General features: G+C 40.7%; 1 protein-coding gene across 1 annotated transcript in view; it reads right to left on the bottom strand.

The window, feature by feature from the left end:
- Window positions 1-15,075, bottom strand: part of BPTF (bromodomain PHD finger transcription factor) — a 141,731-nt gene that overhangs the window by 91,614 nt on the left and 35,042 nt on the right. Inside the window, 5 exon segments of the mRNA XM_047758213.1 lie at window positions 69-257; window positions 804-983; window positions 986-1,009; window positions 7,175-7,208; window positions 7,210-7,399. Coding sequence (XP_047614169.1) covers window positions 69-257; window positions 804-983; window positions 986-1,009; window positions 7,175-7,208; window positions 7,210-7,399 — 617 coding nt within the window.

Raw genomic sequence — 15,075 nt, 5'->3', positions numbered from 1 at the left:
CATTCAGCTTTCACTAAAGGGAAGGATTTCCCCCCATTACAGAGGCATTGATACACTGCCCTCTGTACCTGGCACATCCTGGGGGAGCTCAGATGCCACCTTCTTCTCTGCCATGTTGCTGCTATCGTGGGTTTCTGAGAGACACCCCACGGGACTCCTCCCTTCAGAGGGACTAGTCTCTTCTGAAGAAGCATTTGTTGTGTTGTCGCCAAGATTTGCTGACACAGAGTTACCTTTATCCCCAACTTCTGTTGGCTCTACAGTAAAATGCACAACAAAACTTTAAAGATATCCTTTAAAATTGCTTTAGGACAAATGGCCACATTCAGTCAACTACCTAAAATGAATGATCACCAAAAAAACCTACTTTGTTGGAAGGCCATTTTGAAGCAATTAGAATCTGGGATATTTCTGCAGTAGGGAATCCAAAGGCTATTTAAGAATATTTAATATAGTAAGGATGTTGAAGTAATTAATATAAAAATGAGTATTACATGGAAAAGTGTATATTATGATATAAAAATACTGATTTTTCACCAATAAATCTCATAGGAAAATGGCACCCCACCTTATTAAGAAGTATGAATAGAGGTATAACATTATAGCAAATCCACCAATATATAAAATACATTACAATGATTATGCATGTTTTAAGGAGGAAGGGTATCCTAATTTCTTTAGAGATGTAAAATATTAAATAGTTGTTCGTAATAAAAAAGATTCATTTTCATTTTGCAAGTGAAACTAGAGATTTCATGAATAACACTGATGAACTACTTCTTTTAACCAAATAACGTTTTTACCCTCAGATTTTCCAGGCTCAGGATCATCATCTGGTGCTTTGTCATCACTGTCTTTTTCAAGGAGCTGGTCTTCAAACTCCTCTCCACTTTTGTCGGCATCTTTGGAGTTATTATGCTCAGTTTCATTCTTGTCCTTTTCAATTTCTTCTGGGCTTTTAACAATGTCAATGTCTCCCTTTTGGCTCTTATGGATTCCAAAATTTCTTCTATAATAAAACAAATAAAAATTTTGTTTCCATTTATGCCAAATATAAAAGCACTACAAATGCCACCTAAAGAGTTTCAGTACAAATTACTATTAAAGCTAAATCTGTTAAAAGTATTACAACTATGAAATAAAGATCAAGATTACCAATAAAATTTTGATATTTAGAGATCCCAATTTGGTTATCTTCACTTCCAGAAAACACATGCTAATTACATTATTTCAATTTCTTTTTTTAAAAAAAGAAATAAAAGTTAGTCTATCTTTTAAAATTGAGATTGAGGAGTTCCCATTGTGGCTCTGCAGTAACGAACCCGACTAGTATCCATAAGGACTCGAGTTCGTTCCCTGGCCTTGCTCAGTGGATTATGGATCCAGTATTGCTGTGGGCTGTAGTGCAGGTCACAGATGAGGCTCAGATCCCATCTTGCTATGGCTGTGGTGAAGGCTGCCAGCTACAGCTCTGATTCGACCCCTAGCCTGGGAACTTCCATATGCCATGGGTAAGGCCCTAAAAAGACAAAAAAAAAAAGAAAAAAAAACTGAGATTGATATAGATTACTGTCATATCCTCTGACATATGAGAAAAACTGTAAACTGATATACACCCAGTCTGGGCAGTGTGGTGCAGTGACAAAAACCTAGAGACTCGTAACCCACTGCCAATCTGACTTGCATTAGCTACGTGGGCCTGGGCAAGCTACTTAAAATGAGAAAACAGAAGCCCATGGGGAAAGAGTTCTCTCTAAAGTCTCAAAACTTTCAGAAAGTCACTAAATCCCTAAGGCTTCTGATTCTCTTTCAAGGTGTATCAGAACACGAACTCCTGGATATTAATGATATTCTTTGGGTTATGATCCAATATTATCATTTTTTATTTTGTTGCTCAAATTGTTCCAGTTTTGGCCACTAGGACTTCTTCCAGGTGAGTCCAGTATGCTTTAAGCATACTTCCTACCCTCCCTTCTTCCTTCATTCAGCACTTACTTACTTTCCAACACTACAAGGTGCTCCAAACTCACCTTGCCTCTTCCTGCCCCAGCCCTAGAATCCCTTAACGCTCAAGAAGTCTTGACTCTTTTTATATTGGAGAAAGGGATTTAGAAATCATGTTCTGGGAGTTCCCGTCATGGCTCAGTGGTTAACAAATCCGACTAGGAACTATGAGGCTGCAGGTTTGATCCCTGGCCTTGCTCAGTGGGTTAAGGGTCCAGCATTGCCGTGAGCTGTGGTGTAGGTCGCAGACGTGGCTCGGATCCTGCGTTGCTGTGGCTCTGGTGTAGGCCAGCGGCTACAGCTCCAACTTGACTTCTAGCCTGGGAACCTCCATATGCCACGGGAGCGGCCCAAGAAATGGCAAAAAGACAAAAAAAGAAAAGAAAAGAAAGAAATCATGATCTGGGCACTAGGAGTACTTGTTACTGCTGGAGTGTCTACACTCTCTCTACCAACAGAGCTAGGAAAAGCATTCTGTACACTAGCCCATGCGTATATAAATATTTGTATTTTTTCTGTACCTATCTTTGTGTGGGGGTACATGTGTGATTCATTCAAGCATTGCTCTGTTGCCTCTTTGTAGCGGAAGTTCTGTTTTCATTATCTACCATATGTCTATTTATTTGGTCAATCCTCTTATACACAGTAAACTAGTTTCAGAATTACTAAACTATAGTCCCATGAGAAACAAATTTACCAACTAGAGTACAATGTTTCTGAACAAGAAGAAACATTTTTAATGCCAAGGCCCTGAAATCATGATACTTCTTTTTGTTTTTTGGTTTTTGTCTTTTCTAGGGCCGCTCCCGCAACATATGGAGGTTCCCAGGCTAGGGGTCCAATTGGAGCTGTAGCCACCGGCCTACACCAGAGCCACAGCAATTTGAGATCCAAGCCGCGTCTTCGACCTACACCACAGCTCACGGCAACGCTGGGTCCTTAACCCACCGAGCAAGGGCAGGGATGGAACCCGAAACCTCATGGTTCCTAGTCGGATTCATTAACCACTGTGCCACGACGGGAACTCCCATACTTCTTTTTGGATTTTTTAATTTCTTTGTTTATATTTCCTTTGTTGAAATGTTCTCTACCTTCATTTTCATCAATATTTCTTAAACTGAAGGTTTCCTAAGATTAGAAAAACTCTGCAAAGTCATCATTGGAAAATACTGACCTTTCCGTAAAGTCATTATTTGAAGTCACTGGAGTTAATTCCTCACTCTCTCTCACCTTCTCTACTCCTAATTCCTATAAGAATTTGAAGCCAATGATTAGATGAAGCCAGTGACCATTTCAAATGGAAGGATTTTTTTTTTTGGCTTCTTTTTAGGGCCTCACCCACGGCAAATGGAGGTTCCCAGGCTAGGGGTCCAATTGGAGCTGTAGCCGCCAGCCTATGCCACAGCCACAGCAACTCAGGATCCGAGCCAAACCTGCAACCTACACCACAACTCATGGCAACACTGGATCCTTAACTCACTGAGTGAGGCCAGGGATTGAACCCGAGTCCTCGTGGATACTAGTTGATTCGTTTCCGCTGAGACACAATGGGAACTCCTCAAATGGAAGGAATTCTAACTAGTATATTTCCTGTCGTCATCATCCAAGTCACCCTGGGGTCCTTTTTCATATCACTTCCTTACATCCTTTTACCTGTCTATACACACTGCTTTCAGTTTCTATTTACCCCAGCTGCATGACTCTTGCTAAGTACACTAAACTTACCAAACTGAAGTATCTCACTGTTTTTGAAGAACTTTTTATTCACAAAATTAAAATGTAATTACCAATTACTTGCTCTTTTAAAGAGCCATATTATTTCTTACTTTCAAACATAGCTCCACCCTGATCTTCAACTACCACTATTTCCAAACCAAACTGTTGTACATTCCTCCCAACTTCCCTAGTGCCATTTAATGGCAATTAAACAACATTAAAACAAAACACAAAACTATTTAGACCAAAAATCACAGATGGGATGACCAAAGTGTCTGATTTTCTCTAAAGGTTCTTTTTTTTTTTTTTTTTTTTTTTTTGCTTTTTAGGGCCATACATGTGGCATATGGAAGTTCCCGGGCAAGAGGTTGAATAGGCATTGCAGCTGCCAGCCTACACCACAGCCGCAGCCACAACAACGCCAGATCCAAGCCACGTCCATGACCTACACCACAGCTCACAGCCATCCTGGATCCTTAACCCATTGAGTGAGGTCAGGGATTGATCCCACACCCTCATGGATACTAGCTGGGTTCATAATCGACTGAGCCACAATGGGAACTCCTGATTTTCTATGAAGGTTCTAATTTCAAACATTCTATCTTGTTATCCACTCTATCAAGTAAACATGTATTTATCCATCTAGATGTGCTTATTTTTAATTCAAAAATTGGTATTATTCATAGCCATAAGAAAAACAGTCCAAAAAAGTCAGGGGGAGAAAAAAATACTAAGGATAAAAGAAAAAAAATAATCCGTTTAGGTTGTATCTAATCTACAATAAATATGTATGTTCCATAAACATGTATGTTCTATACTTTATAGGACTTTTTCAAAACTAAACAGAAACTGCTTAAAAAAAAAAAAACTAAACAGAAATAATTAACCTACCAGATTTTAAAAACCATCTCCTCTTAATAGAATTCATTCCAAAAATAAAATTCCTTCAAACAAGCGAAATAAAGCATTACAGAACACAATCACCAAAAAAGTATATGATAGGAGCTCTCACTGTGGTGCAGAGAGGGTTAAAAATACAACTGCAGAGGTACACGTAGCTGAGGAGGCACGTGTTTGATCCCCTGGCCCTGCACAGTGGGTTAAAGATTCAGCATTGCTGCAGCTGTGCATAAGCCACAGCTGCAGCTGGGATTCAATCCCTGACCAGGAAACTTTCATATGCTGTCCAAGAAACCTTTTTATGTGCAGCCATAAAGAAAAAAAAAATTATGATTCCTCCACTGTTGGTGGGAATGTAAATTGGTACAACCACTACGGAAAAGAGTATGGAGGTACCTCAGAAAACTAAATACAGACCCACCATATGATTCAACAATTCCACTGCTGGGCATATATCCAGACAAAACTTTCATTGCAAAAGATACAGGAGTTCTCATCGTGGTGTAGTGGTTAACGAATCCGACTGGGAACCATGAGGTTGAGGGTTCGATCCCTGGCCTTGCTCAGCAGGTTAGGGATCTGGCATTGCCGTGAGCTGTGGTGTAGGCTGCAGACGCGGCTCGGATCCCACGTTGCTGTGGCTCTGGTGTAGGCTGGCAGCTACAGCTCCGATTAGACCCCTAGCCTGGGAACCTCCATATGCCGCAGGAAGTGGCCCTAGAAAAGGCAAAAAGACTAAAAAAAAAAAAGATACATGCACCCCTATGTTCACAACAGCACTATTCACAATAGCCAAGACATGGAAACAACCTAAATGTCCACTGAGAGATGAATGGATTAAGAAGATGTGGTACATATATACAATGGGTATTAGCCATAAAAAAAGACAAACTAATGCCATTTGCAGCAACATGGATGAATTTGGAGATTCTCATACTAAGTGCAGTAAGTCAGAAAGAAAAAGACAAATATCATATGATATCACTTATTTATGGAATCTAAAATATGGAAAAGATGATCCTATCTAAAAATAAAAAACAGGATTTCCCGTCACGGCGCAGCAGAAATGAATTCATCTAGGAACCATGAGGTTGCAGGTTCGATCCCTGGCCTTGCTCAGTGGGTTAAGGATCCAGCATTGCCATGAGCTATGGTATAGGTCGCAGATGTGGCTCGGATCTGGTGTGGCTGTGGCTGAGGCATAGGCTGGCAAGCTGTGGATCCAACTGGACCCCTAGCCTGGGAACCTCCAAATGCCGTAGGTACATCCTTAAAAAAAAAAAAAACACATAAAAATAACAAACAAACAAACAGAAACACATCACGGCCAAGAAGAGCAGACGAGGGAGTGGGATGGATGGGCATTTTGGGGGTTTTGGATGCAAACTGTTCTATTTGGAATGGATGGGCAATGAAATCCTACTGTACAGCACAGGGAAATTAGTGCGATTGGGTCACTGTGTTGTACAACAGAACTTGACAAAACACTGTAAATTGACTATAATAATTAGAGAAAAATGATAAAACATAGTAAATTATAATTACAAATATATAAGTTGTAGAATCTAGATGATGGACTTACAGGTACTTATTACTGTATAATTCTTTTCGCCTTCCATATATTTGAAATTTTTTATAAAATATTAGGAAAAATTAGAAAAGAAAATTTCAACTACAAAAACAGAATTAAACTCTTCTAAAGTGGACATATATGTCTAGAGAAACCTGACATTGCCTCAACCAGAAAATCCAGGGTAACATCAGCAGTGGTAAGTCACGCTGATGGCAGGTACTCTTGATGAGATGCTGAGAATGGCCCTTCACCTTTGCGGTCTTCCCTCCAAAACACACTAACCTCAGGCTAGTCATGAGAACATGAGACTAATGCATATGGAGGGCATTCTATTAAATATGTGGACTAGCAATCCTCAAAACTTGTCAAGGTCATCAATAACAGGGAGAGTCTGAGAACCTGTGACAGTCTGAAGGAACCTAAAGAGACACGATGACTCAATATAACGTGGTATCCCAGACAGAAAGGGAACATTAGATAAAAAGGAAATCTGAATGAAGTATTGATTTATGGTATTACAACATATCAGCACTGGTTCAACAGCTATGACAAATGTACTGCACGACTGCACAAAATGGATAAGAGGGGAAGCCCGCTGCAGGGTATATGAAACCCTCTGTGTGACCTTAGCAACTTTTCAGAAACTCTAAAATTAAACTAAAATTAAAAGTTTATTAGGAAAAAAGCAAAGAGTAAATTTTAAAAGAATACCATTTCTCATAATTAGAAATAGGACTCCCCAAAAGGTTTATTTGGCAAATACCAGCAATGACCAAGGCAAAGTAGAAAACACTAAAATGCACAGGGGATTCCTAATTTATGTTAGGATGAATGAGATTCTCTTGAGAAAATGAAATACAGAGAACTAAAGTAAAAGCCACGCTTAAAATTTTTAATATATTTTTAAATTTTGTAATTATTTCAGACCAAGAGTTGATCTCAAATTCAACAAGAAGTAAAATGAGAAAATTTCCCTCTCACCATTAGCTGCCGCCAGAAAGGATTTGTTACTGCCCCCGAGCCTTATTGGTCAGGTCTTCAGTTATGTCCATGTGCCGGTGGATTTCCTCACGCATTTCTTCTAGAATTTTGCAGAGTTCTGCTTCCCAGTAATCTTTGTCCAAACAGTCAATTAATTCTGCAAGCTGGACCTTTGTGCTGTAGTACCAAATTTTCTTTTCATTTTCATTCTCTGTATCTTCTTCTCTGTTAAAAAAAAATTTTTTTCTATGTTAGACATAATGGCACTTACCTGATATTTTTCATATATCCAGTGAGTTAAAATATATAATACAAAGATTGTGCACTAACACTCAGTACACGTGCTCCCAAGAGCTCTTCTCCAGTCTCAATCAAACTCAACATACTCATTTTATCTGAACCACTAATTATTTTGATTTCCTGGCCCACAGTGGCTTAGGATAAAATAACCTGCTTGTAGTAGTGGGAAGAGAGGAATCAGTACAGCAGCAAAGAAGGATATCTAAAAACATGACATGCAGAAACAGGCCCTTAAACTCAGAGCCTTTGCATACTTGGTGGAGGTCAGTCTAGGTTATACTTCAATCAACTTTAAGATCATCACTCTAACAACAGGAGAGGCAGAAATATTTAAGCAGAAATACTTAAACTATGTTCTGCATGGGGCAAATACAGAGCAGGTCCACATTACAGTAACATTTCCACCAAAATGATGTAATGCTCCACTAAATTCTGTCCCTGAAGGAGTCCTCTCAGTCCAGTGACAATGTCTGTCTCTTTCCCTGGATGATCAAAGCTCAGTTAGAAGAGCAGCAGCTCCCTCTCCTGCTCAAGCCTCTCTGAAGATGCCATTCACTCGCAATGCAGGTGGAGATGTCACAGGGATAGTCACGAAGAACACAAGGCAAGGTAGCGTCTAGGACCAGACTTGGAAAAACACAGGTGACGGCAGGTCTCCCTCACTCGAAAAGAATTCAGGAAACTTGTGGGGTATCTGACAAGAAAGAGTCTAGCTTTCCTATCTACTCGAAGGCCAACTCATGGAGCTCAAAGAATAGGGCTTTAAGAAAGAACTGGTTTCAGAAGTTCCCTTGCAGTGGAGCAGGCTACGGACCTGGCATTGCCACAGCTGTGGTACAGGTCACAACTGTGTCAAGGGTTCAGTCTCTGGCCCAGGAACTTCGACATGCCATAGGAGCAGCCAAAAAAAGAAAGAAATGAAGGTCTGATTTTATCTGGGCTCAGTCTCTTATGAGACAGGCAAACATGGACAAGGCACAACCTCTCTAGGTCTCTGAACCATTTCAGTCTCTCTGCTGAATTGAGAGAAAACAGTACCTGTCTTGAGGGCCATTGTAAGATATTTTAAGGTAAATAAAGGTATTATAACAAGGCACCTATCAGACTGCCTGGGCACATCATTAGTGATCAACAACTAGAAAATATTATTACTAGCAGGTAGTAAATAAGTTAAAATTGATCAGAGCGCAGGGAACTATATCTAATCACTTGTGACAGAACATGATGGAGGATAATGGGAGACAAAGAATGTGTGTGTGTGTGTGTGTGTGTGTGTGTGTGTGTGTGTGTGTGTGTAACCAGGTCACTTTGCTGCACAGCAGAAATGGACAGAACACTGTAAATCAAATATAGTAAAAGTTTTAAAAATAAATAAAATATAAGGAATTTGAGGGAAAAAAGTTAAAATTTATCAGAATTCCAGGAATGAATCATTCAACAATTTTTTTTTTTTTTTGCTTTTTAGGGCCACACCTGCAGCATATGGAGGTTCCCAGGCTAGGGGTCAAATCAGAACTACAGCTGCCAGCCTGTGCCACAACCACAGCAATACTGGATCCGCGCCGTGTCTGTGACCTACACCACAGCTCATGACAATGCTAGATCCTTAACCCAATGAGCGAGACCAGAGATCAAACCTGCAACCTCATGGTTTCTAGTCAGATTCGTTTCCACTGAGCCACAACGGGAACTCCAGTCATTCAATAATTTTGAAGGAATATATTAAATCATGGATAAATACAAGCATACCAAAATTTAAAAAATTTTAAAGGAAAAGATTAATAAAGAGTCCCTGTTATCTAGCTTTGCTCTTTTAAACTGGCATCTGCTGACATGTGAGATTAGTATATTTCTGTGTTATAAGCTTTATATAAAATTTCTGGGAGTTCCCGTCATGGTGCAGTGGTTAACGAATCCGACTAGGAACCATGAGGTTGCGGGTTCGATCCCTGCCCTTGCTCAGTGGGTTAAGGATCCGGCGTTGCCATGAGCTGTGGTGTAGGTCACAGACTCGGCTCGGATCCCGCGTTGCTGTGGCTCAGGCGTGGGCCGGCGGCTACAGCTTCCGATTTGACCCCTAGCCTGGGAACCTCCATGTGCCGAGAGAGTGGCCCTAGAAAAGGCAAAAGAAAAAAAATTTCTGAAAAAATCTTTTTTTTTTTTGGCTGCCCCATGGCATATGGAGCTCCCAGGCCAAGGATCAGACCCAAGCAATAGTTGCAACCTACACTGCAGCACTGCAGCTGCAGCAACATCGGATCCTTTAACCCACTGTGCCAGGCCAAGGATCAAACCTGCATCCTGGAGCAACAGAGATGATCCCATTGCGCCATAGTAGGAACTCCTGAAAATCATTTATTTCACTCCGCAAAGGGTTTGCGTACAGACTTCTTGTGACTGAGTGATGACAATGATCTATTCCAACTTAAAATGTTGGAGTTCCCGTTGTGGCGCAGCGGAAACGGTTCCTGAATCCGGCTAGGAACCATGAGGTTGCAGGTTCAATCCCTGGCCTCACTCAGTGGGTTAAGGATCTGGCGTTGCTGTGAGCTGTGGTGTAGGTCGCAGATGCAGCTCGGATCTGGCATTGCTGCGGTTCTGGCGTAGGCCGGCAGCTACAGCTCCAATTAGACCCCTAGCCTGGGAACCTCCATATGCTGGGGGCACAGCCCTAGAAAAGACCAAAAAAAAAAAAAAGTTAAAAGATGTCATAATCTTCTAAACAAAAAGATTGATAAAAACCTTTCAAAGGTAATACCATAACAGAAATCTGATTGTGACAACATCAAATCAGAAAGCACATAGTGAGCTCTGACCAAGTGCAAGAATTAAAGACCAAGTACAAGATAATTTATTATCTTCTAAGTTATCAATTTAAGGATTTCCCGTTATAAAAATACTGAATTCCTTAACTGTTTGCTTTTTCCTCTTTATTCAAAAACATCTAAAAATTTCCATGCAACAAGAGAAACATTCTATATAAATGTGGGGGGAAGAAAACAATTTACAAGCATGGAAACAGAATGCTATGGATCCCTGGGCCAGGAACTCCTGCATGCAGCTGCTGCAGCCCCCAAAAATGAAAGTAAGAAGATAAGATGCTATGGTGTTATGGGGACAAGTTTAGTGAAAGCGACATTTTATTCAATTTTTCAAGCAACTCACAGACTACTGACAGGATCCCCATTAGTTGACTGACTTAGTCCACACTGGCATCTGCAGCATTTCCATCTCAAGGGAGAAATCACAACTTCATACGGTGACACTCTGTTCTATACTGGAACTGCTCTTTTAAGGGAGTTCTCTTGTGGTGCAGCAGGTTAAGGAGCTGGCACTGTCATTGCAGTGGCTAGGGTCACTGCTGTGGCGCAGGTTCGATTCCTGGCCTGGGAACTCCCACATGCTGGAGTGGGGGGCAGTTTTTCCTTTTAAGAGATGACACAAACCTAGTGTTTCCACCAATCTGCCCTGGTCCTGCTTGCTAGAATTCTCTGAAAGAAACCTAGTATCTCTTCCACACACAGTCCTTCAACTCTTTCACCTCTATAATTTTACCCTGTTTTTTCCTTTTCAGGTCAAACATACTCAAATACTTTAATCATTCCTCATACAGTATGTTTTCCGGTCTTTACCACTCCAATATTCTTCCACTAAATGTACACTTTGTTAATGTGCCTCTAAAAATAGCCCAGTAACTATTTTTATTCTGCTCATCAATGTTAATACTCAACACTGACAACTTTTTTCTTCTTGAAGCTATAGAAGGATAGATTCATTAAAAGCACAGAGCAGCAAAACTGAGTGAACAATAACAGTTAATGCTTGCAAAGAGAGGTTGTTGTTGTTTCTGGCCACATCTGCGGCATAATGAAGGTCCCAGGCCGGGGACTGAACCTGCGCTATGGTAGTAACCCAAGTCACAGCAGTAATAATGCTGGTTCCTTAAACCAGTGAGCCACCACAGAACTCTAAAAGTTTAATACAGATGTACTAATTGCAAAAGTGACATCAGCTTTCCTATATAAATATACATTGATTTGTACATTTGGTTATGGGGTTAGATTTCCACAGAAGATCTGGTCCCACAATGCCTACAGTGTTCCTTCTGCACACCCAAACTGGCCCCAGCGTCCCTAAAGTCACTGATAAGCTCAAGGAACTCACAGTGTGGCAGGGGAGGAAAGGCTGAAATGAAAATATCTGCCAAAAATAAAACCAATGGCAATGGCCTACATTATAAACTCCATCTGACTTTTACTCAGGCAAGATAAGACATTCGTGACTAACAATAATTTTAAGTTTTATTTCTAAACAAACCCACAGAAACTAAGAGTAACGAACACTAGTGTGGTGGGTTGACTAGTATCCCGACAGAAGGCATGCTCACCTGAAACGTTAGAATGTGACCTTATTTCCAGAAGTAGGGTCTTTGCAGGTGTAATCAGCTAAGGATCTTGAAAAGAAATCACCCTGGATTGAGGGTGAGCCCTAAACCAAATGAGTGCTATCCTTGTAAGAGGGGGAGAGGATTCAAAGAGACACATGGAGAAGGGGAGAAGGTGATGTGAAGATGACGGCAAGAGTGATGCTCCTGTCTGGAAGCCAAGAAGCACTAAGGTTCGCCAGCAGCCACCAAAAGCTAGGAGGGAGGCACGGAACAGAGTCTCCCTGAGCCTCCAGAAAGAAGCAATTCTGCTGACACTGATTTCAAACTTCCAGCCCCAGAATCATGGGAGAATAAATTCTTCTTGTTTTAAACAAGTCAATTTGTTATGGCAGCCCAAAGAAACTCATACAGATTCTAATACTGGGAAATGAAGCGTTCCTGTAACAAATACTTTAAAAAACATGGACGTGGCTTAGGAACTGGGTAACAGGAAAAAGCTGGAAGAATGTTGAGGTTCTTAAGAGAAAAAGCCTAGACCACCTTGAAGAGAAAGAGGTAGGTAGAGATTAGAATTATGCTGCCAGTAAGCCAAGGATCACTCGAGACACTAGAAGCTGGAAAAGGCAAGAAAGTAATTCTTTCCTAGAGCCTTTGGAGGCAGCATGGCCCCACAGACACCTTGATTTTAGACTTTCAGTCTTCAGAACTGTGAGAAAACAAATTTCTCACTTTGTTACCTGCAGCCACAGGAAAGTAACACAGCTTGGGGGATTCAGAGATTAAAGACAAAGCTAGTGAGATCCCGTCGTGGCTCATCGGTAATGAACTAGTATCCATGAAGACGTAAGTTTGATCCCTGGCCTTGCTCAGTGGGTTATGGTGAAAGTCACATATGAGGCTCAAGTCTGGCAATGCTGTGGCTGCGGCTGGCAGCTGCAGCTCCGATTCAACTGCAAGCCCGGGAACTTCCATATGCTGCAGGGGCCAGCCCTAAAAAGACAAAAAAAAAAAAAAAAAAAAAAAGGCAAAAGCTAGGGCAGGCAGCCCAAGGACGTTAAGAGCACACATTCTGGAATCAGAAGAGTGCCTGGGACCAAATTCTGATTCTAACACTTGTTACTGTATGATACTGGATAAATTACTTAACCTCTCTATGCAACCACTAGGTGCTGTCAGTGTTCTAAACCCCACATATTTCAATTTGCTTAATCCTCACAACAGCTTTTGATGTAAGTACTGTCACCCTATTTTCAGATGGGGAAGAAAAGGATCTGATCAGAATGGCCGTTTTAAAAACAATCCAGCGATGGAACAGAGAAGAGAACTGGGGAATGGGGTAAAGAGACCAGTCTGGAGACTACTAAACTAAACTAGTCTAATCAAGATAATGTTGACAATGAAAATGGAGAGAAAAGAGTCAATATTTAAGAGGTAATTAATAGTAAAACAATATAGGACAAAAAAATTATTCCCAAGTTTCTTTTTTTAACTTTTTCTTTTTTTTTTTTTGGCTGCCTTGCAGCATATGGAGCTCCTGGGTCAGGGATTAGATCTGAGCCACAATAGCGACCTAAGCCACAGCTGCAGCAAAACTGGATCCTTAACCCACTGTGCCAGGCTGGGGATCAAACCCAAATCCCAGCATCTCCTAAGATGCTGCTGATTCCATTCCACCACAGTGGGAGCTCCTACTCCCAGGTTTCTAGCTTGAGGAGCTGGGAGGGTGATGATCCCATTTACCAAGATGGGACACAGAAATAAGGGTGGGTGATGGAGCCATGTGTGCGTTCAGTTTTAAATGCTGTATTAGAGGTGCCTGCTGTGCGGACACGTCCAGAAAGCTGCTGGACGTACAGAACTGGATATGGGCTGAAGGGTTCAGACATACATCAGATGGCAACCAAGTCAGCAAGTAGACAGGTGGCTTATACCTAGAATGGGGAGGTGTGAGTGGAAAGCTATATAGGTTAAAAGGCTTACATTATTTCGTCTGGAAAATAAAAAAGTGCAGAATTTTAAAATGCTGTGTTCAGAGTTCCTGTTGTGGCTCAGCAGGAACAAACCTGACTGGTATCCACAAGGACGCCAGTTCTATAACTGGCCTTGTTCTTTGGTTTAAGGTTCCTATGTTGCTGTGAACTGTGGTGAAGGTGCAGACCCAGCTTGGATCTGGCTTTGCTGTGGCTGTGACGGAGGCCAGTAGCTGCAGCTCTGATTTGACCCCTAGCCTGGGAACCTCCACATGCCGAAGGTGTGGCCCTCAAAAAAAAAAAAAAAAAAAAAAAAGGTAAAATAAAACAAAATAAAATGCTGTGTTCAAGGTAATGTTATTCCGAATGGATCGAGATAGGAAAAGGTATTAATCTAATTTGGCGATTCCTATTTTATTCCTAAAAGTCCTGATTTCAGATCAAAGGACTGACAGAATGAAAGCAGTATTAAAGAAAGATTGGCCCTCTTACATATTAGATTGAAACTGAGCTCTAAAATGTTTGCTCAATATCTTGGGTCCTTAGGTAGACTCTAAACTCATGTGTAAGAACTTTCACCCACTAAGCTATATGAATAACATATTTTTTAATGAGTATTAAACAAATAAGAGCAATAACAGGAAAACTTAATTTCTATAAACTACTACCATTACAATGAAAAGTGTTTACTGCCCCAGACTTTGTTTTAGACATAACCTCCTTGGGCAACTGATCCCCTGATTCATCCTTTTATGCTTCTGGGCTTCCAGGGAAAGCACAGACCAAATCTCTACACAATGTCAGCTGAGCAGTGCACATGGTTTCAAAACCTTTACCAGGAGTCCACATAGAATCTGCCACAAGGGGGCACTTAAATGGAAACTGTTTTAACCTAACTTTAAAAAAGATGTAAAATCTTTTTGATTTATTCAAATTATTGACAAGGAACAAGTATCATTCACAATGATATTTAACATTTTGAATTAGACACTACAAAGAAATAGTCAAGATGTCACAATGCATGAAAAAAGACATCATCCTTATTCATCTGAAATCGTCATTAAATTTTGTGTACTCTTTTATGCACTAAGACAATTTGAGGGACTAAGATTCAAGCTTTTAAAGCAAATAAATTTAAGTGAATATTTTCATTGCTAAGCATGTAAAGAATTTCACTGTTCAATTTTAGAAAAGTAGATTATCTCATTTCTTTAATAATGTATCACAAATCCATCCTCAGGTAC

The sequence above is a fragment of the Phacochoerus africanus genome, chromosome 14 (assembly GCF_016906955.1).
Source record: "Phacochoerus africanus isolate WHEZ1 chromosome 14, ROS_Pafr_v1, whole genome shotgun sequence".
NCBI lineage: Eukaryota > Metazoa > Chordata > Mammalia > Artiodactyla > Suidae > Phacochoerus > Phacochoerus africanus.
The sequence above is the reverse complement of the archived record's forward strand: the minus strand, read 5'-3'. Positions and strand labels throughout refer to the sequence as shown.